At 36.1% G+C, this 26,704-nt stretch overlaps 1 protein-coding gene across 1 annotated transcript in view; it reads right to left on the bottom strand.

The window, feature by feature from the left end:
- Positions 1–26,704, bottom strand: part of syt7b (synaptotagmin VIIb) — a gene marked incomplete at its 5' end in the record, with an annotated part of 134,488 nt that overhangs the window by 42,650 nt on the left and 65,134 nt on the right. Inside the window, 3 exons of the mRNA XM_081359679.1 lie at positions 6,152–6,502; positions 19,748–19,882; positions 25,049–25,140. Of these exons, the coding sequence (XP_081215805.1) occupies positions 6,152–6,502; positions 19,748–19,882; positions 25,049–25,140 (578 nt within the window). The remainder of the gene's footprint in view (positions 1–6,151; positions 6,503–19,747; positions 19,883–25,048; positions 25,141–26,704) is intronic.

Below are 26,704 nucleotides of genomic sequence, written 5' to 3'. Positions count from 1 at the left end.
AAAGGCAAAGCTTTAATTTTTCAGGTGTTTCCCTCTTTGGCTAATGTATTTTCAAGATGGAGGCGCAACATGGCTGCCGCCATTCCAGCGACTCGCTCGTATGTATTCTAAATGGCAGATTCTACGCTTACGAGAATACTTGATTAGTTGGTAGAAGTAATTACACATTAATGAGCAAATATCATTTTGAAAGAATAAAGTTTTTTTTTTTCTAAGAATCAACTTAAAAAATTACACAGTGTAGCTTTAATGCTCTGTTGCTATAAAATGCAGTAATTTTAGAAGACACAACTGAGACAACATTAATGCTTAAATGAAACACAATTGAGATCACCATTATGTCTCATAATATTGCAGAGAAAGAGGAAAGAAAAATCACTAATGAGTCTGCAGTTAGATTAAACAGAGAGCAAATGGAGAACTTCAGTCGAGAGCTCTATAACGTCTCAAACTGTCCTCTGCTTTGTCAAAGATGTAAAAAATAGAGATCTATGAAAGAATTTTTGGAGAGGCCTCTGAAACAAAGTTGACACCAATATGAAACATAACTGCGAACTCCATTAAATCTCCTGAAGAATGAAAGACTAACCTCTGAGCAATACACTATCCGGTAGGATCTTTCTCTCTAAACCACAAAAACTCTCATTAATCAACAGGTTTTATAACGATTTACGCTCATAAAGAAATTGGCAGACTGGCATGTAAAACATGCTTTGCTGGCGGCTACGGCAGAATCAGTGTTACACAGGAGCGCATTAAGCCCACACACACGCGTTTATCGATTACAGTGAGTCTTAAACATCACCCTTACAAGGGCTGTAAATGGCCTTCACAAGAGGCATCGGCTCAAATTCACAGCAGGGTCCTAAAGGGAGAGTCGTGTCTCCTCTCTGATTTCATCTTCAGATAGCAAGAGTGGTCAGGGCCGTGTGCATCATATCAAAGGATTGATTGAGCACTGCACACAAAATGCTCTTGGTAAACTTGAATAGAAACAAAGGGCAGAGATGCATGGAACAACTGCCGAAAAGTAATATTTTAATATACATTTTTATATCGGCTAAATTTGATTTTAAAAATGTTTTTTATACATAGTATTTTTATAAATATTTTTAAATAAATGTATTTTTTCAAAATAAAACTTTTTAATCTATTCTTTAAAAAATTTTATTTTGCAACAATTTTTTAAATAAATGTATTTGTGTGTGTGTGTGTGTGTGTGTGTGTGTGTGTGTGTGTGTGTGTGTGTGTGTGTGTGTGTGTGTGTGTGTGAAATAAAACTCAATTTTTTTTTTTTTTTTTTTTATAAATTACAAATACTTTTTTGCTTAAATAAAATAATTGTAAGCTTCCCTTTTGTCTATATTCACAGAATATATTCATCTGTTCACCATTGATTTGTTGTTGTGTGCGTTGAAATCAATAAAGCGCAGCACTGCTAACGTCCACTAGAGTAAAACCTCAGCGCTCATGAGGCCAGAGCTTCACGGCTCCGGCGCTATACAGCACAAATCACTCACGTCGCCTGAGCAGGCACGAGCTTAATTGCCTGTCAGACAATCATGGTATCAGGGAATTAGAGCTGGAGCCAGTTACAGTTACACAATCCTGTAAAGTGAAAGATTATTGCCAGTGTGCTAAAGGATATTAACTGTGCTGGAGATTAAAATCGAAACTTGTGACACACAAATATTAAATCTACACGCCTCACACATTTACACTACCAATCAAGAATTTGGACACGCTCACCCATATTCATAATTTATTACCATTTTCAGCATTTTAGGATAAGAGTCATCAAAATAATTAGGCTACACCATAAAAATTGAAGAACAGAAATTATGAAGAGAGCATTAAATAAATAAATAAATAAATAAATGGGCTTTTTGTATAGATTACAGCTCTGCTCACAAATAAAATAAAATAAAATAAATGAATTCATGCAGAATTTCTACTAAAGGCAAAAAACTTTACATCAAAATGCTTTTACAATCATGAGAAACATAAATTTACTCAAGTGTGTCCAAACTTTCAACATCCGAGGATCCTTCCTTGACATTGAGAAACGCCTACTGTCTATGACTGAGCTCTCCATGATGACGACGAAGAAGTATCATCAAAGGATTAATTGATTTCTAGCCCTTGCATTAGCTTTACTAGCTACTAGGTATATTTCTGGAGATGAGAAGGAAAACATACCCTGTACAGCTACGATCAGCTGTTCGGCCGAGCTTTCGATGATGTTACGGAAAGGCCGAAGCTGATTGTTTTTTGTGACATGACCTGCGGTGCGCTTGAGGCATTCTGAAAAGTTTAGATGTTTTCATCTTGCCGCGGCATCGGCGCCCCTGGAAAAACTAGCGCACCACGTTGCTTCCATTATAAGCGCGCTCGCCGCGCGCCAACATTTTAAAAAACGAACTTGAGCGCGAAAAAGACGCGATATGAACGGCCCCTAGAAGCAGACGTCTGAAATGAAAGGCAAAAGAACGGCTATTTATTTGGCTTTAGACTGTTACATGAAAATTTAAAAATGAAATGCCATAATTATAATGTTTTGAGAGTTTACTTATGTAATTGTTGCATTAGGCTATGAATTAATACATGTTTATTGATAAGATCTAGCTATTTCATGCCTTTTTATTTACAGTAGCATGAACCACGAGTAGTCGAGTAACTCGAGTATTGTTTTGATAAGAAATCGACTAGCAGAAATCAGTAGTCGTGGTGCAACCCCTACTCTAAAGTTCTCTATGACCAAATGCAAATCATTGCTTCCTTAGACTGAGTCTCTCTGTCTCTCTCTCTCTCCACTTCTCTCTGACAGTTAATCATGCTAGTAATGATGGTGAGGACAGGAGATCAATGCTGTGTAGAGTTGATCTGCCAGCGGAGAACACATACTGACTTCTAAACCATTGACCACACACACACAACACACACACACACACACACACACACACACACACACACACACACACACACACACACACACACACACACACACACACACACACACACACACACACACACACATCACCTATAGGGATTGTAAACTGCTAAATGACCTTGGTACAGATCCACAGACTCAAACAGGCTTGCGTGTACGATTGCAGACACACAAACACAGGCACAGAATTGAATTTTGTAAACACAGAGATAATAGAAAAGCAGTTACTTCATTCATTCATTCTTCTCTTTTCTGTATTCACATAAGTGAATGGGTTTCAGGAAAGATATTGATAATTGATTTAGTTGTTAAGACATGATAATGGCTTTGCTTAGGTTCAGCTCTTCTAACAATACAGTGTTGACTGCACCACTATTCCACAACAGTAAAGAAAGAAGTTCATTTATTGGCAACACTTTACAATAAGGTTTTATTTGTTAACATTGGCTAATGTATTAACTAACATAAGCAATACATTTGTTACTGTATTTGTTAATCTTTATTAAAGTTAGTTAATAAAAATACAGCTGTTCATTGTTTGTTCATGTCACTTCACAGTGCATGAACTAATGTTAACAAATACAACTTTTGATTTTAATAATGTATTAGTAAATTTTGAAATTAACAAAGATTAATAAATGCTGTAGAAGTGCAGTTCATATGTAAATTGCGTGAGCTTATTTTGTCTATTAGATTGAAAGATCTGAAAAAGCCCATTCATTTACACACCCATAGAACCTCCCCTACAAGAAATCAGGACAGAAGTGGAAAAAAGAGACGAATTAAAACACCAGGTGTAACCGGGAATGTGTCTCCCTTGTCTACTTGTGATCTGATCGACCAAAAAGCATCTTAATACCAGGTGTAAACAGGGCCTCAGACGTGGATAAACACTCATCTATTATGTAAAGAGGTTCCCCCACCTCTACGACGCAGATCGAAATTTGTGTCCGCTTAAAGATAAAGATAGACACAGTTGAATAATCAAAGTCCTCTGGCTCTTCTCCCACCCTGCGGTGCACAGGTGACAGGTGAGAGCCATGAAGAAGACGCTCAAACCAAACAGATGGGCAAACAGAGAGAGAGACAGAAGGGCGCAGAGAGAGACAGGACGCAATCAGGCATGAGTAAAGCGGCAGAGCACGACGAGAAACAAAGTGCCTGGGCAGACATGAGCAAGCAACAGTGCGGAAGAGAAGTCATGAATCAAGCATGACCAAGTGACAGTGTAAAGAAAGGACATCGCATGATCAGATGGGACACAGTCCTGCTCAAAAGACACATATGTGGGGTGTTTTGGATGCTGGTGTCGCCATCAGGCTTCCTATAGCATACCCAACACAAGGGAGAAATTGAATCAATAACTATTCTAGCACACCAGACAGACCTACTGTAAACCATCATCTAAATCTACTCTGGTTTGAACTGGTCTTTTCAACAGAGTAAAAACATTTGAGTAAAGACACGAATATTACAAGGATTTGCTTGGGGGCAAAAACATCAATCATATTCTGCATTTATTAGAAATAGAGAAGTTACTATGGAAGCATTAATAAAGTGAGTGGTGTGGCAACCTGCAGCTCATCAGACAGACGTAAAGATTATAAACAGATGGTGAATATTCACACAACCAGCTGCACATGCATGGGCTCCAGAAACAGGACTATTTACAGCCCCTAAACAAAAAAACAACAAAAAAAACTCCACTGATACAATTAATACTTATACAACAAACACTAATACAACAACCAATACAATACCATATTTTTATATTATTGCTATATCTTGCTCTACCTTTTTGCACAATATCCAGAGCCATATAAAATTCAGAGAATCAAAAACTCTTTTACGAACAAAACATTGACATTTAACGCAATAAATAGGAAATAACCTTTAAATCAAGCAATAAATGACTTAAGTCAATAGTTATTTACGCACTCACAAAATAATACGAAAAATAATTCAAAGATATAATAAATTAAATTAATTAAAACAATAAATAATTCATTAAAAAGTAATTATAACAAATCGAGACAGCTTGCTGTCTATATTTATTATTTAAATAGCTTTGGCTAGTAAATTAACATTTGTTTTCAACAAATAAAATGTAAAATTTTTATTTAAAATGTTTTATTTAATGTACAAATTTAATATTGAATAAAAATTATGCGAAATACTGTTTTATACGGGGTAAAATACTATATATACAATTTCTGTATATAGGCTACATCTCTCTCATCTCTTTATTTTTATTTTTTTGAATGCCCAACTTCAGCTTCAATCACAGGGTTCTCTACAGTGTATAATATAGCGGATTATTAAAATAACTCCACCATTATCCTCTGTTCGACACCCTGCATCCAGTACAATACTGTCAGGAGTACCACATGCATGAGGTAACTTGGAGGATAAGCTGCTAAAACATCATAACATTGGAAGGAAGCAGATGAGCATCATGGGTAAGTCCAATTAGAGACTAAATAGATGCATTACAGATTAAACGTGAAGTGTGTAACACATACTTTCTCCATTCACAGTTTAGTGTGCAGTTTAACTACTGTAGCTCAGACTACTTGGAAATTCTGATTATAATTGGGATTCCAGTTGATACCACTAGGGGCGCTACTAGTGGCCTTAACTTTAAGCTGTTAAATGTCACCCCCATTTGAGCAGAAGTAGATCTGATCTAAAATTGTTGTAGATTTAAGGTCGGTATCTCTCAACAGATTATTGAAAAGTGATAGCAGCTTGAAAAAATTAAAGTGTAAAAAGGTTATAGAAGTTTACGTTTATTGTAAAGCAAATGTACTGAACTTTATGGAGAAAAAATTTATTTTATGCAAAATGTATATTTTACAAATAATTGAATTTAAATAATTGATTGAAAATCAAAGTCATATGTCTAATCAAGCTCTGTTCCATATTTGAAGTTGATATCACAAATATTGAGCCAGCTAAAAGGTTTTAAAGCACCATTTCCATGGTAATGCAACGTCCAATTTCACAACGGTTTTCATAGGATGAATTTTGAGCGATTAAGCTTTCGAATGATTATTTATGATGATTGCTAAAATATGTGATCTGGAAAAAAGGCAATAAAGCTAATAAAGTGCTACAGGGATAATGAAAGTTAACATTAAGTTATAATAACGGTAAGAAAATATTTTTTTTTAAATGATTAAATTGGTATTTGATACTCACAGGAATGACTTGACGTCCATGCCTCTGGTCCGGATCTGTCCCATCACGTGGTCAAAGCTTCCAGGATTGGACCGCGATCGTGCCCCTCCACCCGACCTGTAGCGGGACGCCCCTGCCCCAGCCGGGCTACCACGCACCCCCCGCGGGCCCCCCCGGTGGCCCCCACCCACGGGCCCGGTGTGCAGCTGGCCCAGACTCTGGGAGGTGGCTGGGGGGTCGTTGGGGCCTGGAGGGGGCTGGTGGGTTAGGGGCTGCTGGAGGCTTTGCTGCCTGACCAGGGGCCTGGGGCGGGCTGCTGAGGACGGGATATGCTCCAAAGTGGAGGTGGTGGAAAGAGAGGGGTCCCCAAAACTGGCACCGAATAATACGAAAGGGGCCAAGTTGTGGGGCGAGACGAACACGAGAAACAGGGACAGAAAGGAAGTCACAAGATAAAGGGAAGAGAAGGTAGACACGATTAATTAAGACCAAAGAGACCGAAAAGGACAAGGGAGAGGAAGCCAGACACGAAAGAAAAGACGACATAATGAGGAAGAGTGTTGGGGCACAGAAGAGAAACAAACAAGACCATTGAGTTGAGGGAGGGAGGGAGGGAAAGGTAAGAGAACGTGAAGGAACAGACATTTTAAGATGTCCATTGGGGGGACAAAGGCACAATGAGGGAATGAGGGAAGAAAAAGAGAGTAAAGTTAGGCAGCAACATTAGCAAAATGTGCAACATTAATTAACACACGCATTCGCCCATTTTCCACTGACGGTGCTGGTACCAGAGCCTCTGGACAATCTTGAACTGGATTTTTACCACAGAAAACAGTTTTGATTTATTAGTTGCATAATTAAATTACTGACTGTAGCAACTTCAGATGTCATAAAATATGTTTGTAAAACTCGCAAGACCAGTAAACAAATACCACAATAAAGTCCAAGAAGGATAGGATCTTGTGCAACACTGGTTCTGACAAGATTCACAGTTCCTCCGGGAAGAGCACCTGCACCATTTCAATGGAAAAGGGGTAATTGCTTTTCTTGTGGCATGGCCTGATGAAGGAGTATATCTTGTAGACCCAACTTCCTCCCACTAAAGATCTCTCTACATCTACTGTGTTTCTATGTCTTCATTATCTTAATTCAATTATCATTTCTACCCATTCAACCCTTCCCAACAGCTTCCTTTGCACTGCATCGTGTCTGATTAGTGTAAAGTCCCATTGAGCTGTTCTGTTTGATGCTAATGCTCTACTGGAGGATTGACTGCACCAGGGTTAAGCGCCACACACCCTTATCAAGGTCCCAGTGCTGTAATTCTCGCACAGTACTCAAGGGAGGCGTCCCTACTGACAGTATTTGTGAAGGGAATGAATAGCAGCAATAACTCAAACTCTGCCACTACACTTTTTATACATGTTTCAAGGTTGCAAAAGGAACAGCGGCGCATTAATGGACATGAATTCATGTAGATGAGTTAAATGAAAGAATTACTTCTGTGACTGTCTTTTGAATGTTACAGTGGAAAGCTAGTATGATTGTTAGAGTTGGTGAGTAGACATTTCTTACTACAAGACATGACATGATTTAGCCAAATAGGACGTATTCCTGGATCAACATCCTTTGTCATTTTTTCTCAAACTATAACAATATTTTAGTGGCTAATTTGTTCAATCACATTTGTATGTTTTCATACAATCTACTTATACCCCAGTGATGATTACATTTAGCGGTGGGGTTAGCTTCATGAATGCTTTCTAAAAATCTTACATTTTCATAGAAAATGCCACCTGGTGGAAGACATGTTTTCCCGTGAGATCGGGTTGAACCTTAGCCATAACTCTAAGTAACGGTTATGGTTATAGCCCAAAACCAGCCCTACAGGCCCTTTTACATGACTCATGTCAAACTTCCCCAATGCATTATGCAGTGAAGCCACACTGCGTGCAAATGACATTCAAATTTCAAACAATTTCTGCAATGACTTTTGAAGTGTAGCTAATGATTACCAGGCAATTTGCATGATAAATCATGGGCGGTGCCAACACAAATAATCAAAAACAGATACGTTGAGTTGTACAACAACTCAAGTTGTACAACACAACGTAGGGCTAAAAAACAAGCATTATTTGTGGTTTAGTTATGATTTTTCTTTTCCTGCTTTTCCTACCTTTTAACTTAGCAGTGCGTTTTTATATTTACAATAAAATGTTGGATTTCCATTACAGTTTTTTCTTGTTTCATTAACAAAAAGTAACAAACTGTAAATCACAGTTCCATAAATTCAAAAACCCACCTTTGCTGGAAAACAAATGATAATGATGCAAAATATTACTGGCTTCATACCAATACTTCCAAGACAAAACTTTGTTACTTGTAGCTAACTATGTTAGCCAACAAGATACAATTATGTTATTGACAAATCAGTAGAATTATCTGATATATTCTGAGACTGATAGTAAAATGGCACAATACCTGGATGTCAAAGCAGCGCATGGCTCTTGTTTTGAGAGTTGAACTGAAGGCTTGAAGTGAGTCATGTCTTTAGATTAACCGTCACGCTAAAATCTGATTGACTGATAGCAATTTTGTTCTGACAAGGAAGTTGGTACATGAACATATCCTATTTTAAATCACATTATGCCACAAGCATGTTGCGACGGCACTAGTTTCACACATGACTTTTATCATACGATTCCATACATACATATATGCATATACATATAAATATGCGCATGTATGCAATGCAGTATATCACCCTGCACTTACACCCTTTATGCAGCTTGAGCTGTCATTAAGGATCTTACGTTCCTCATCTACTCGTTTTCTCATCTCTGCTTCAGTTCTGTGTTATAAATAGGTTTTGAAAGCAAGGAAGAAAAAGAAGTGTGTGGGGGCTGCGGACTCAGTCGAAGCAATGATCAAAGTGAGAAAACACAGAGGCAAAAAAAGCGTCAAAGAATGAAAAAAATACAGCTCCCCAAAAGAAGCATCATTGTTTTAGAGGGGAAAAAGAAAGGTTTTTCTGGTTGGATTCATCTAGCCTCTAGCCCTTGCCAGACATGAATACTGTGTGAAATTCGACATTAAAGTACAAACGCTTTGTTAAAGACCGGGCTCGAAAAACCAATTTTAGGCAATTTTAGGCCAGTACTTCTTCAGATGAACTTAAAATATTCAGTGGCTAACAGTGCACATCACATTAATAAAGCTTCTGTCACATCCTCTGTAACGCAGGGCAATTTCATGTTGGAAAGATATAAAGGATCTTATCCTCTCATGGCTAAAACTAAGTTTAATAAATCAATGTATTTGCTAGTCTCACCTTAAAGGAATAGTCCAATAAAAAAAGAAAAAAAGAAAATACTCTCATTATCTAGTCCACTTTTATTATAAGGAAAACAGTTGTCAAAAAAGAAAAAAAGAAAGAAAATACATAAAAATAATATGAATATTTAATATGAATATATATATATATATATATATATATATATATATATATATATATATTTTTTTTTATATATAAAAAAAATAATAATAAAAAAAAATAAAAAAAAATAAAAAGCCAAACAGGCTATGGAACAGCATGAAGTTGATTAAACAATTTAAATTTTTGTGTGAACTATTCCTTTAACTGTTCTCTTTCACTGTGCTAAATATTTGGTTAGTGAGGAAATACCTAACCTCCATTGTCAAGAGAAATCTTTCTCAGGACAACTCTCAAAGCAATCCTGACAAACACTAACATTTTCATCTGCACTCATCCAAATAAGAGTTGAAGGAGAAGTGTTGGTGATTCTCAGAGTCCTCCAGTAAATCATTAGGCTTTAGCAGAAACCTGTAGTTGCTTGTTATTACAAAGCTTCAAGACATCAGGTGCTAGAAACGCTGATGGAGGATGTGTGTGTGCAAGAGGAGAGGTAGAAATATATGAGGGGAAGGGAAACCACTCTACCATTTATATGTTGAAGATGGGATTGGACAGAAACATGAAATAAGAGAAACAGCTTTTGAGGACTGAAAGATATGCGACTAAATAGAAAAGAACAAAGTAAGCAAATGATTTTAATTCATCAGTGAAACAAAATGTTCTAAATTTCAGGTGTCTCCATTTTTAAAATGCTGATGATCACACAATAAAGCCCACTTGACATCACATTAGGCCTGGGCGAGATGATGATTATGCGGCAGATCAAATTAAGCAACATTGTGAATATAATATTGTTTTAATGTGCTTTTAATTACTATATTTGCTAAAGGAATATTTAGAAATATAAAACTGATACTTCCTACCTACACACTAATGCAAAATAAATGAATTATAATCATTTTTGTGAAGCATCTGACATCATAACATAATTTTCTTTATGACGGGGCTATCATATCTGTCAGTCCTAAACTTGATAAAACCCCCATTCAGCTTGCATTAAAAACAACCAAATATGGTTAATTTCTTGATTGACAGGTTGATATCATAAATGTCATCACTAAGGGGCCGTTCACATGGCTCAAAAACAGCTAGCCTGAGCATAAGGCAAATGAACAGAAATCATGTCTATAGGAGCATCTCTCCTACACTGTCGGTAATATAAACAATTAAACATATAGAAATGTAATCATCACAACCCCAAATTATCTATTATTGTCTATAATTGTCTATTATTTTTAAACTGACATTGATTCACTGTGTCAAACAATTAACTATTTTTAATGGTGTGACGTGAAACTGAAAAAAGACTGCATGCATTTACAAGCAAATGCTTGCTATTTAAAGGAATGGTAATTCTGTCATTGTTCATTCGCACACATACCTATGGAAGCTTGTTTCCGCCACAAAATAAAAAAAATAAAAGATAATTGCGACTTTTTATCTCACAATTGCGAGTTTACATCTCGCAATTCTGACTTTATTTCTCAGAATTGCGAGATATAAAGTCAGAATTGCGTGTTTTAAAGTCGCAATTGCGTGTTATAAAGTCAGAATTCTGAGATATAAAGTCAGAATTGCGAGATATAAAGTCAGAATTGCGTGAAATAAAGTCACAATTGCGTGTTATAAAGTCAGAATTCTGACTTTTTTTCTCGCAATTGCGACTTTATATCACGCAATTCTGACTTTATATCTCAGAATTCTGACTTTATATCTCAGAATTCTGACTTTATATCTCAGAATTCTGACTTTATATCACGCAATTGGGAGATATAAAGTCAGAATTGCATGATATAAAGTCGCAATTGCGTGTTATAAAGTCAGAATTGTGAGATATAAACTATTCTGAGGTAAAAAAAAAAAAAGTCCGTCTTTTTTTCCCCCTTAGAATTGGACTTTATATCTCACAATTCTGAGAAAAGATGTCAGAATTGCGAGATATAAACTCGCAATTATGTGTTATAAGGTCAGAATTGCGTGATATAAAGTCAGAATTCTGAGATATAAGGTCAGAATTGCGTGATATAAAGTCGCAATTGCGAGAAAAAAAGTCAGAATTCTGACTTTATAAGACGCAATTGCGACTTTATATCTCGCAATTCTGACTTTATATCTCAGAATTCTGACTTTATATCACGCAATTCTGACTTTATATCTCAGAATTCTGACTTTATATCACGCAATTCTGACTTTATATCTCAGAATTCTGACTTTATTTCACGCAATTCTGACTTTATATCTCGCAATTCTGAGAAATAAAGTCAGAATTGCGAGATGTAAACTCGCAATTGTGAGATAAAAAGTCGCAATTATCTTTTATTTTTTTTATTTTGTGGCGGAAACAAGCTTCCATACATACCATTCACATACACTACCATTAAAAAGTTAGGGGTCAGTAAAAAATGTATTTTTGAAAGATTTTTTTTTTTCTTATCAGCCATGTCACAAAAGATTTCTATTTAACATGAATGTTAATCATTTGACCTTTTCTGTTAATAAAAGAATCCTGAAGAAATCAGAAAAAAGAAAAACAGTTTTCAACATTGATAATAATAATCTTGAGCAGTAAATCAGAATAGAATGATTTCAGAAGGATCATGTGACTGAAGACTAGAGTAATGAAGCTGAAAATTCAACTTTGCTCCACTGGAATAAATAACATTTTAAAATGTATTCAAATAGAAAACAGTTATTTTAAATTGCAAAAATATTTCAAAATATTACGGTTTTAAATAGAGTCTTGGTGAGCAGAAGAGACTTCTTTCAAAACCATCTTACTGACCTCAAACTTTTGAAAGGTAGTGCACAACACATGTGCGAGCCAATGACATTTCATTAAACCTGCGAAATATGTCAACTAATCTTAAGACTATGGGTGACTTTTATGGTGCTTTTTTGTCCTTGACAGTTGTGGTCACAGTCGTATGGAAAAGAGCATGGTAAAATCTCTTCAAAATGACAAAAGAATAGTTCACACCCCAAAAACATCACCATTTAACTAAACCATTATGCTGGTTCTTGCCCCAAACTTGAAAAGAAGTCATCCTCTGACACTCACTTGTTGGGTCTCAAGCCGCCGGAGTGCAGGTGGCTCTGGACAGTTTGCCACCTCCCGGACTTGCTGGTCCCTGCGCCTATGCAGCTGTCACTGCGACTGGGACCCCCCACTGCCCCCCCACCCACCTCCCCCTTCTCCAGCGATCCACTGAAAGAGGGAAGAGAGAGATAAGGAGATATGCAAGAACAAGAAACGACAGGAGAGTTTGAAGAAGAACGAAAGATTCAGACAGAAGGAAGAGGAACAGATTGTTCAGAACCCTTCGGGCAGAGCAATAAGGAACAGTGGTAGAAAACAAACTCGCTCGAGTCCCAGCTGTAAAGCAAGCAGGTGTAACGGGAACCTAGACGGTAGGGGTCTGAAGGGGGCAGACGCTCGGGTGCTGAGAGAGCAAGCAGATGGGTCTGATTTACAGGGAACATGGGCGGACAGTTAAAGGAAGGCAGGTGTTGTTGGAATTGCATCCTACGTTTGCTATGTCACACACTTAAGAAAAGTAATATTTATGTACAGACTATCCCTGCAAGAAGCCAAATAAATTTCAGGGCGAGAATTTGATTAAAAGATACAAATATTGTACACCTCAGTGTTCTCTATAGTGCTGCACGATTTGGCCCTGAGTGATTATTAAACAGCTTAAGGCTACAATTTAATAAATTATAGAACAGAATGTAGCTGACAGAATATAAAATGGCCCCGTCAAAGGACAGCTTTAAGACCAAGCCTCTGCCAAATGACTGCAAGCGGCAATCTTACTCTAGTAAACGCCTATTTACCAACATCCAGACTTTTAGTGAATCAGGTAGGACTACAATGACTCTCATGATTGTATGACTCTCTAGGTAATTAATATGCATGAGCAAGGATGAAAAGTTTTATAATTGTGTACTACTCCAGTTCTACTGTATGAAATTTGTATTATTTATTAGTTTATTCAATTGAATATTCAAGTGGACTACCTATACAAACGCGTAAACCAGCCTAAGTGTAACGATCACCAGTGAGAGTGCCCGGGATAACCATCAAGAGGGCACTCCAACCCGGACAATCACCACACATCCACAAACTACATTTCCCATAATCCTTTGCCCAGACTAATCAGCCATGATCACATTCACCTGTATGGCCCTGTCCCAAATGGCACACTTCATATGCACTTTCGGTCTTGTGGACTTACAATGGCTGCCGCGTGCGCGTGTCCGTTAAGTCCGTGAGACCGTAGAGTGTCCCATTTGTCATTTTAGGCCTCAGAAGGGTGCTCTTTGCGGTCGATATGCACCCTCGATGCGCACTTTTGCCGAGCCCGCACTGATGCGAGCTCCACAGCAGACTTCTTCCCGACAGTCAAAGCGGCATTACGTCAAGAAAGTGCCGACTCGTAGGAAGACCACGAGTGCTTAGGGTGCCATGTGGGACAGGGCCTATGTCATTACCTTGTTTAGCTCACCCCATATAAGCCTGGTTTTCACACTCATTCCCTGCTAAGTCTTGTTTAGTGTTTGTACTGCAATTCTGAGCGTGTTTGTGTCCTGGTTACCTTGATTCTCTGCCTGTTCCCTCGGATTTCTCTCCTTGCCTCAGCCCTTTTCTGTTATTGTTTGGATTGCTTGTTTGTGTATGACCCTTGCCTGGATTTGGATTACATCTTTGGATTACCCTGTCCAATAAACACTGCGTTTGCATCCTCAACCTTCTTGTCTCAGTGCAGTTCGTGACATTAAGTTTGCTGGTCTTATCTGGTTTAAGCTACTCTCCCAGCACACTGTAGATAAGACAGTGTTATTTTTAACTACATATTTTCTTTTTATATACAATAATTTTTTTTCATTATCAAAATTTTTCATTTATATAATTCTCATTAAAGTTGAAGACTAAAACTGAAATAAAAATAAATTGAAATAGGATGGATAAAAATGACAAATCACATAACAAAATGACTAAAACTTGAAACTAATATGAAAATATAACAAAATCTAATTCAAAATATGAATAAATACTATAATAGTGGATAAATAACACAAAAATAATGCAGAGCTAAGCCGGGCGGCCAGCTGGTCTGCCAGCCTGACATTTCTGAAAAGCAAAACCATTTTAAAACCTTGCAACAGACCTGACTAACCGGCTTAGGCTGGTTTAAGATGTTTTTCCAGCATAAAGCTGTGTGAATTCTAAGAAAGCTGAGCTGGATTTCATTCACTGCACTTTTGGGTCAACTGAACGAGAGAAGAAGAGAAGTTCAGCGTGAAGAGTAATTCATTCTATCATCAGCAGAGCGTGTTCAATACACAGCTTAATTTACAGACGAAATCCTTTGTGCGCTGGTTTGCAGTTTTCGCACGTGCTGTTTAACATGAGAGCTGCTGTTTCATGACATTTTATACCCTTTTCTTTTGGCTTTCAAATCACAGTACTTGTCAAAATAATTGCAATACAATTATTCTTTTACCAAATCGTGCAGCCCCACTTCTACATGATATTCAAATCACTTGCACAACTATTATTCAAAAGTTTGGAGTCAATAAGATTCAACAAAGATGCGTTTAATTGATCAAAAGTGACAGTAAAAAACATCTAAAATAGATTTCTATTTCAAATAAATGTGGTTCTTTTGAGCTGTCAATTCATCAAGGAATCCTGGAAAAATGTATCACAGTTTATGAAGCATATGGAGCAGCACAACTGTTTTCAACACTGATAATGTTTCTTGAGCAGCAAATCAGCATATTAGTATGATTTCTGAAGGATCATGTGACTGAAGACTGAAGTAATGATGCTGAGAATTCAGCTTTGCATCACATGAATAAATTACATTTTTAAATGTATATAAAAAAATATTATTTTAAATTGAAACTCTATTACACATTTTTTTCTGTTTTTACTTTTGTTCAAATAAACGCAGCCTTGGTGAGCAGGAGAGACTTTTTTCAAAAAAATATTTAAAAATCTTTCCTACCCCAAACGTTTGAAAGGTAGTGTATTTATAATTGGGAAAAGGTAACACTTTACTTGAAGGGGTGTGCATAAGACTGACATGACACCTTCATAATCATGACATGACACCTTCATAATCATATTAAAAATATGAAGGAGGTTTTATGCATGTTTATGACAACTGTACCTGTCATAAATATGTAATAAACATGACATGGCAGATCAATCATCAAACTTAAGAAACTACTTGGCTTTATGGGTTAAAATGTCATTAAGTGTTAATACTCTGTCAAATTATTTTATAACAGTGTCATGAATATTTTTGTTGACCTCAACTACAGTTATACGAATTTAATTTCTATCATTAAAATGTCATTAAGTGTAATACTGTCAAATTATTTTATAACTAATACAGGAATACTGGGGGGAAAAAGTGGTCAGAAATATATTCATGCCACAGTTATAATGGCCTCATGACAGCCAATGTCAAAACCAACCACATGACAGTTTAATGTAATGTTAACCCATAAAGCTAAGTAGTTTCTTAAGTTTGATAATTAATCTGCTATGTCATGTTTATGACACATTTATGACAGGTTATGATTTATTGGTTTATGTCAAGTTGTCATGACAAAGACATCTCAAGCAATGTCACATTTGCATAAAAAATGTCATAATTGAGCGAATGACACTTAATGACAGTTGTCATAAACATGCATAAAACCATAATGTGTCATGTCATGATTATGAAGGTGTCATGTAAGTCTTATGCACACCCCTTCAAGGAAAGTGTTACCTGGGAAAATACTACATTTGATCACATACATATTTGGACATCATTCCTTTCTATCAGTACGCACTGTACAGTATAAGGCCACCAGATCATATTGGGTTTCCCATCATGTATTAATCATTCTTGCTTTCCCTTCAAGTGAGACAAGGACTGACGTTCACTAAATCTGGACAGTACAGTGACAGAAGAACTGATTACACAACGACGACAGAGACAGACTAAAGGTTAACACTTCAAACACAGGTGTCGTGACTAGCATAGACGGCAACAGATCGACGACAGCCACTTAAGACACAGATGACCCATAACGCAACATTTGTGCATCAACCTCAGGGGGTGGACAGGAACAGAAGGGCCTTGACATTTGTTAAAGCAGATGACAAGGTTGCTGACTGCTGTAAGTAATGCCTCTTAATCTTGTCACTTTTTATTCTATAGTCTTCAAAGATCTCCTCATTAAAGGTGTTCACACTGGCAGCGATTTGCAGTGACTGGTCAGCATCAAAGAGATCAAAATAAAAATAATTCACAGAAATAGTGGAAATGATGAGAAATGGTGTTCACTGCTCTCTGTAAGGGGATCTGCAAACTGCCACGTTTCCACCAGTTATTGTTTACTGAAACTATTGAAAAAAAGAAAAGAAAAATCATTTTCATTCATTAAATTAAAGATTAAATAAAATAAAATATAAATACTAGATGAAAAAAAATTGAAATGTAGGAAATTAAAAAAGTTTACGTACAAAAATTACTAAAACTAAAATAAAATTATATATATATATATATATATATATATATATATATATATATATATATATATATATTAGGGCTGTCAAAAGATTAATCGCGATTAATCGCATCCAAAATAAAAGTTTGTGTTTAAATAATATATGTGTGCGTACTGTGTATAATTAAATTTGTATATATAAATACACACACATACATGTATATATTTAAGAAAAATGTGTAATTTATATATAAAAAATTATATTCATATATAATATAAATTAAATATAAATATATACAGTATATTCATGCAAATATTTCTTAAATATATACATGCATGTGTGTGTATTTATATATACAAAATAATTATACACAGTACACACACATATATTATTTAAACACAAACTTTTATTTTGGATGCGATTAATCGCGATTAATCTTTTGACAGCCCTAATATATATATTTTTTTTGTATTTTTTTTTTTATTTAATTTGTTAAATTAACAAATTAGCAACCTTGTAATATATATATATATATATATATATATATATATATATATATATATATATATATATATATATATATATATATATATATGATATACTTACTATTTAGAGTTGTAAATAACTAGCTACCCTACAGTACAGCAACTGGGCGACTTTTATATTGATTTATTCGCTGTCAGTGTGAATGCACCTTTAAGTACAAAAGAGCATAATAATAGACACGGAAATAAATATAATATGACTATAATAAGTAAGATGTCCTGTAAAATAAATTCTCTTAAACAGCAACTATGAAAATAATAATGAAAAACTGGTAAAAACTGAAATTAAAGAAGCCATCAGAAGCAGATCTCAAATGTGAAGATGTTTTGTTGTAAACTCCTAAAACTGTGTCACACAGGTACATACTGAGACTCAAACTACAAAGGGGAAGTTACAGGTGACTGGAGAGACGAAACACAACAACTACCATAAAGGCACAAAAAACACAGCAACACAGCAGAAGAGCTAACGGTCAACCCTCAATTTCAATCAGGACTAGATTCTTGAATGCATCTAGACCTTTCAGGTCAAAGGTCAGAGGTTTTGAGGGTTGTCCGTCTCCATGGAGACCATCCATGGGCTGGAGGTGAAATGTTAGCATTTAGAAACATTGGTGCTGCTGGCAGGGCTGTAGAGAACAGGGGGTTGAGAAGTGTTTTAGCAATCCATCAGTCCTTTAATGGAACAGTTCACCTCAAAAAAAAAATACTATTTTGTTCTCATTAACTCTTATTTGGTTTAAAGACTCTATTTATTGTACAGTAATGCATACAGTGACTCATGTGCTATATTTAAAGCCTTCTGAAGTCACATGATAGCGTTGTGTGAGGAACAGACCAAAATATAAATCGTTAATCTTCCCATCGCAGCTCTCAAACTTCATTTGCAGATGTGTTTTTCAAACTTGCCACATCAAGATCCGTCACGGGATCCGAAATGAAATTTGCGAATGAAATTTGAGAGCGGCGGAAGCGCGAAAATCCCACATGGAATCTGGGCCTGCAGAAAAATTCACAGAATGGGAATGTATATCTAAAGTTCACCAAAATCAGTGCAGAAAACGTTAAAAAAAATTGCCTGCAGTTTTTTATCCACATATGCATGACTTATAGATTATGGCACATGCCATTTTATAGCACATAGTAGTCATATAGACTGATTTTATGGTACCACCACCAACTTTCATTATATGGAAAAGAGGGGTCAGGAAAAAAATCAATAATAATTATTCAGTGGATGACCGAATAGACATCTTACTGATCATATATTGAACACACACTGATGTTATGAGTGTGTGTTTGTGGGAGGGAATGTAGACTGTAATTATCACCATGTGGATGAGAAGTGCAGGGACCTGCAGTCTGTATCTGTCTCCTATCAATTAGATTCTGATTTATCCTGGGAATTAATCCAGAAAGACTACTTTCCCTCGAAGATAATGACTTCAATTAAGCAATTAATTCACAAGGAAACGGCAGACTGAAGCGAACCCCACTACCCTCTGTGGAACTCAACCCACGTTTCGCTGAGAGTGATGGGTTGACCTAAAGATTGGACATTTCATCTCGTTTCAGTCTGGATTGTGTTGTACGCTGAATGATAAAAAGCCATAGAAAATGACAAGGACTGCCCTAGACATAGCTCTTACAGATGGGGTCAGTGCGAAATATGGCTTGCCTTTTTTGTGTGCTTTGTGGGTCATGCAAATTGACCTTAAAGTAGTAAGATGTTTAAAGCTATAGTAAAATGTTATTATTTCTATAGTATATATATGTATATATAATATTATATTTTAAATATTATCATTGTGTGTGTGTATATATATATATATATATATATATATATAGACATATTATTTATTACATTCTTTCATTACAGTAATGAAAATTTGAGGATTTAAATTTGCTCAATTGTCAAGAATTTTTTTTTTTTTTTTGATTTTGGGGTGAAATATGACCACGGACATTGTTTTGTGACATTTGATTTCATGAGACACAGATAAGTCCCTGTACGTTAAGAGGATCGCTGAAATGAAAGACAATAGAGAGGACTGAATGGACTTCCCCTTTCAGTACAGCCCTGCACAGAGAGAAGGGGTCCCTTACCAGCCGTTACCAAGACTCACTTGGGCGTGAGGCGAGGGTCTCCATAAGGGGTGTAGGGGGACATGTTGAGGATGAACTCCTTGGGTGGATAGGAGCTCCAGCGCTGCTGCACAGAACTGCTGTCGTTGTTATTCCAAAAGTCCCTGTCTAAATCACTGCAGCAAAAGAGAAAGACAGGAGAAAGAGCCACAATGAGTCAAACTGAGTGGAAAAACAGAGTTTAGATAGACAGACAGCCCGGAGAGAGAGAGAAAACACTGGTGTAAAACTACAGTAACTGGCAGAGTGGAAAGATTCAGTCACAGAGAGACTTTTTAGGAAAGGTTTCTCTTGTCTAACATCGTTCCAGAACTCCTGTGTTTTTAAGTGGCATAAAGTCTTGAAAAAGTAAAAGAATTTTGAACTGAAGAGATGATGTAAAAATAGCTCTGAGGGTGAGATTAAAGGGGTTTTGAGATGGATATCATGCACAAAGTCATATGTATTCTGTGCTGTCATTAAATTCGCTCTGACTCACAGATGATAGTCTTTTATAACCTACTGTAGCAACAAACTTCAAATCTCTATAAGAACAACAGAAGCAAGACAGAAAAAATCATATCAGAGGTAAGGCATCTAATTAGCGGTGGGTGGCATGATCGAAATCATATAGTAACGATATATATATCAGTATATAGTTGTTTTATGTAAGTTAAGCAAAACTTAATCCAGTAAATACTTTACAAATGAAAGGTACTTCATCTCATTTCAGATTTTTACTTGGATGGCTGCAAACCACAAGATAAGATAATTCATAAGATGTATCATGCATAAAAAAGCATACTTTTCCGAATTCCAGGTCCAGGATATCCACATCAGAAAGAAGTTAAGAAATGAAGTATATTTTCAAACGGACTGGCCTGTGACACTGCCAGTCGGTGAGCTGTGATGTTTAGTGGTTTCATCTGTTCTGACAATGTCGGATCAGTCTCTATTAAAACTTTAAGCCTTATGAATGAATCTACCATTTAATATTTAATTTGGGTTGATGCAGGCATTTAATATGATAATAGAACTCTGAACATGTTGGAGGTGGTCCAACGTTTTCACTTTCCATAGACTGATTTTTATACTGTACAAGCTGTATATCCCCTAACCAACTCTCACAGAAAACTCATTTTTACATTTTCAAAAAACAACATTTAGTTTGATTTATAAGCTGTTTTTCAAAGATTTCTAGTATTACCATTCTTGTGGGGAGATTTTGTCCCCACAACGTAGGGTTTACAGGACCATACACACACACACACAAGGTGTTTTCATGTTTTATTGGGACTTTCCATAGACATAATGATTTTTATACTGTACAAACTGTATATTATATACACTTACACAAAAAAAAAAAAAAAAAAACATCACTTAGTATGATCTATAAGCTATTTTTCACAGGGACCAAAAATGTCCCCACAAGGACAAGGTTTTGGACATTGCAATCTTTGTGGGGACATTTTGACCCCATAAGGGTTTACCAGGACACACACACAGAGGGGTACATTAAGACATATGTAAACATACATATAAGAAACACATGAATGTTAAGCACTAAATTATTTAGTAATTTTCACATACAGTAATATATTATTTAAATCTTATTTTTCAGATCTTTTAATGCTGCAAATTAGCAAATCTATATTGCATCATATTTCCTTTCACTGATTGGCTCATTTCTGGTGCTGTAAGCTGCTCTAATGGTCCTACTCGGAGAAATAAGCAATACAATATTTTAATATAAACCAAAATAAATTAAAATGGTGTTTAAGTGCTACTTTAAAAAAATATTTTGGGAACAAAGTTTTATATATAATGAAAATAAGGCAAAATGCCTGAATGGTCTTCATTTTTTATTATTACAAAGTTATTATTACATTCAATTATTATCATTTAAATAATTTTTAACAATTTCATTTCATTATGAAAAACATTACATTGTTTTTCATCCTTTACATTATGATTATATAAGTTTTCTCAAAATAATTTTTTGTTTGTTTTATTTTAACATTGCACTAAGACTTACATACACTGAAGTATTGTATGATGCATGCAAACGTTCCACACTGTTGTTGTGGGTTCCAATCCTACTTTAAGAAAAGAAAAGTAATGTCTCATTCGCAGTCTGAAGAACACAATGAAATGTGCAGCGGATTGTCTCTCCGTGCCCTTGTGCGGTCACAGGTGATTAGCAGTCTGGCCTCTTGTACTGATATAAAAACAGTATCCATCTGCTGTGAGATGCATTGGTGTCTAATTAGAGCACTGCCTGATTAATATTCAGGCTGCAGTTGTTACCAGAGCAAGTGCTCCAAGTAGACCAGCTTCATACTGCTGACCTGATAAACATCGTCAAGTGTGTGAAAGCCATCATTTCACACACACTTACTATTTTTTTTTAAGTGTTTTGAGGTTATTCCTGTGGATTGCTCAGTATCACTGGCTGTGTTCAGAATGAAATAAGGTTTAGGCTTGGCCTAATACTAATATTTTGGCTTTGGTAGAAGTAATGGTATTGATACCTCAATATGAACTGATGGTAGGTAGGTAGACTAATGAATAGGCAAGGATGGATTTGCGTATCAGGTAATGGGAATTTACTAAACCAATGAAGTGTCTGGACCAATCAGACACACAATTATTCACTATATTTAATAAATAATTCAGCAAACCCTCTCTCCCAACAAGCAAACTATGTGTTAGAGTTCTGTGAACTACCCCAGATCAGCAACTAACACCCAGGCAGAACCAGGCCTCTGGTCACCATAACAGAAAATGTTTTACGACGCCCTCACAGGAATGTGGGGAGTAGTGGTCAACCACTTTTTTTGATGCCAATAACTGGCCGATGCCAAGAGCAAGGTGGCAGATGGCCGATATAATATAAATATATATAATTAATATTTATTTTAATGAGTATTTTATACATTTGAAATAATTATGAAAAAAATCCTATTACAGTATTTGTATGGGCCTTGGCGATATATATATCTGGTGACCACTATTGGGGAGAGTTTCCCCATAGGAAAGGCACGTAAGACCCCAAAAAAAGGATTTCTTCCCATTAATGCATATGCAAATCTTCTATGAATGAACATGCATATATCTCCAGGACATTGTGTGCATGATTATGACTGTCTTTTACAATTACGCTTTATGATAGAATCACTAGTTAATGTAACCTTACCTACACCATGTTTGGCATCTATGAATTTCTACTTGAATTATCCGAATGATCCTTTATGTAATATGTTGATACCTATGCAACATATTAATATTACAAGAATCTTTAAAGGTTTCTCCATCAACACCCATTCCAGTAAAATATGCAAAACCCCATGCTCAAAGACAAAGGGTCGTTACCTCAGAAAGTTTAAGTTACCATTGGCTCCCGGAGCCCCTGAGGTGTGACCTCTGTGGAAGTTGAAGGGCACCCTCTCCATTCAGCTTTTTGATCTTCCTTCTTCTGGTTGCTGTTCGTGTGAAAAGACTGACATCCGGACAGGCTTCGAATTATCAGGCTTCGAACATGTTAAGAAAGAGTCATTTTTCAGTGGCCACCAATTGATTGTAATATTAATTCAACCACATCACGTTAATTCTATTAACTGATCCAAATATTTATAATTAATTATAACAAGTTATAATAAATTATTCATATTTTCGTTTTGAGCTAATTTTCTACACCAATGACTAAACTAATAAATTACATTAGCTAATTATCACCATAAGCCAAAATACATGAACCACTTTAAATCTGCAGTACTTGTACTGCACCAGCTTACTGCACAACCCTGGTAGTAAGCAATTCATACACTGTATTCTTACTGCTGTTTTACAAAATATGTGAAACTATTTAAAATACTCAACAATAAATGTTTCAAATGGTAGTATGCTACTTTGTTGTTAACTAATCTCACATTACATGATTAATTCAGAGATTTAAAAAATTTCAAAAAGCTATTTTTGCATTTTCCATAGTTATTTGCGTAAAAATCAAGAGTCTAGAAAAAACATTTTTAAAAGAGAAAATAGAATTCTGCTTCATTCGTCACTTTGAAAATGTATGGTCAAGTCAAATTCACTGCCATATTGAGGCGTTTTGTGATCGCTGTGCACAGTGTGTGAAATGTAAGTATGCACATTGACATGGCATATGGTAAATATGAATTTATTATGGCTGAATGGCATTAGCCAGAACAAGAGAACATATTCGGTTTCTGATGTTTGCAAACAGCAAGCCAGTGTTATCCAAAGTATTGACCACGACAAATACCACAGCTGGTGTGAGAACCGAATGTAACACTTCTGAAACTAGAAATATAAATGAACACTCCTGAAATTACAAATGAGCATGGGTTATGAAATGTGTCTAAAAATGTAGAGGTTGTATATCATTTACACAGTTAGCAATGTCACATTAGTGTCGCACATGTTTGGTATCCGCTACTCTTGACCAAAGCAACATTACAGTAACCAAAGACTCATTATGTTCTGTAATGAAGTGTTGCCATGTCCACTTATCATAAGCATTTTCAGGCTTGTTGTTTGGGGTTGGCTCATAAAACGATCAAGTATATAGAGTTATTAAAGAGGGCAGATGCGAGTCACAATATTGGTCTTATTTTCAATATGAAGCATTTGGATTTATCTTGGTTTATTATGGGCTTGTTCTTTTGTGCTGTTTTTTTCTTTTCTAGCAAGACCTGGCAACATGAATGAGTCATGGCTCATCCCTGTGATTTTCTAGCACTACACACATACAGAAGAGACATCCCTGATGCATATTTACATTTCTGTCATGACAACTCTTGGAGTTTTTGGCATGGTAATGGATATGACCAAAGTTTCTGAAAGCACACTGCACTGCTACAACAAATGCTAACCAGTATTTGAAGGTTGAGCAGCGAGCTCATTGGCTACTGATACAGGAGGAGCTAATCAGCTGTGCCCTATAGAGAATGATGTGATTGCAAGCAGATTAGTTAAGGACCTATCAGCCAGTGCCATCTATAGTTTCATGGCAGAATGTATATGCCATTAACAACTAGTTCAGTTCAGTACAAACTGGATAGAATTTTTGTAAATGCGGTTGTCACGACCTGGAGTTTTCTTTTTTCAATACCTTGGCATGAAATTACAGAATTTTTTTTGCAGTATGCAGTATTCCATTCTGAACACAGACCCTTTAGTTATATTCTGAGTCCAGCACATACAACTCAGCACAAAGTAATGTTTTCCACTCATTACTAAGACATTAAATGCAATAGTTAATCTCAGTAGGAGGCACCTACTTGATGGCTTTATTTTCTCCTCGGCCTCTCCCCGACACAGACACAGAGTCTGGGGTCCCCGCTGTCTCCACCCCCGGCTTATTCCTCATCCCCTTCAGAGAGAAAGAAAGAGACAGAAATGTAAGAGAAAAACAAACAAAAAATGGATGGGAAATAGAATATTGCCTGATATCATCTGGTCAGGTGGCATATTTCAGCAAATTCTGTGCAATTGCTGCAAGTTACATGGTTTAATTAACCAGTAAAGTATGATAGATGCACTGATAGAGCTAATGCGCAGCCAAATAGAGGATTTTTACGCAGATATTAATGACAAGTCTGAGACCCTCGGGGTGTTTACACATTAGAGAAGCTGTTTTGATAGATCGGAAGGCATAAGATGTGCTTTCAAGATGTCGAAAGAGCCGGTCAGTCTGCAAACAGTGAATTGGATCAGCAAAAGCACAAACCAATGTCTACATCTGAGTTTGTTGCAAAAGTTGACATTTTCTTGAACATGACTGTGATGCCTAGGAATGCTATCTAGGTAAAGTTGTTAAATACAGACTCAGAGACTCAAATACAAACAAGCAAAAGTGGCCAAAGAGAGTGTAAACACAAGAGTGGGAAATGAACAGGCACTTGTGACAAAAATGCCAATAAAATGTACAAAAGTGACACCCAAATTAAAGATAAGAGGGCAAAAACTGCACAATGAGTTTCCCCAAACACAAAAGTGCTTTGTATATTCCATGAATTAACATTGATAACCATTATTACAATATTAAAATCAACAATTGCAGTAAATACATATGCCAAGGTTGGGAATTTACAGTGTAAAGATTTTGTTGATACAAAAATAGATTTTGATTCTCCACTGGGAATCAATTCCACTTGAAGGGTTAGTTCACCCAAAAATGAACATTCTGTCAGTAATTACTCGCCCTCATGTTGTTCCAACCCCGTAAGACTTTCGTTCATCTTCGGAACACAAATTAAGATATTTTTGATGAATTCTGAGAGCTGGATCACTCCTCCACAGGCTTATGGACACTATAACTTGCTGGCCCAGAAAATGTATTAAAGACATTGTTAATATAGTCCAAGTGACTCCAGTGGCTCAATCTTAAGTTTATAAAGCGACTACTATAAGAGAATACTTTTTGTGTGCAAAAACAAACAAAAATAACGACTTTATTCCACTTTTCATTTCCTTCTCTCTGGACCTCGAGTTTTTTCGAGTTTTTTGGAATAAAGTCGTTATTTTTGTTTGTTTTTGCGCACAAAAAGTATTCTCGTCGCTTTATAAACTTAAGATTGAGCCACTGGAGTCACTTGGACTATATTAACAATGTCTTTAATACATTTTCTGGGCCAGCAAGTCATAGTGTCCATAAGCCTATGGAAGAGTGATCCAGCACTCAGTTTTCATCAAAAATATCTTAATTTGTGTTCCGAAGATGAACGAAAGTCTTACGGGGTTGGAACAACATGAGGGTGAGTAATTACTGACAGAATTTTCATTTTTGGGTGAACTAACCCTTTAACAAGTTCATTTCTGACCCTGGTAAACACACAAACACACATGCATACTTGCAATGCCCTACACGCTCTAAAACTGAAAAGCTTCCTTTCAATGGACATTCAAGCCAAAGGACTACAGTTTAGCTTGTCAAA

Source organism: Scardinius erythrophthalmus, assembly GCF_964197995.2.
Source record: "Scardinius erythrophthalmus genome assembly, chromosome: 2".
NCBI classification, from domain to species: Eukaryota; Metazoa; Chordata; class Actinopteri; order Cypriniformes; family Leuciscidae; genus Scardinius; species Scardinius erythrophthalmus.
Note: the sequence above shows the minus strand (reverse complement) of the source record. Positions and strands in the feature narration are given on the sequence as shown.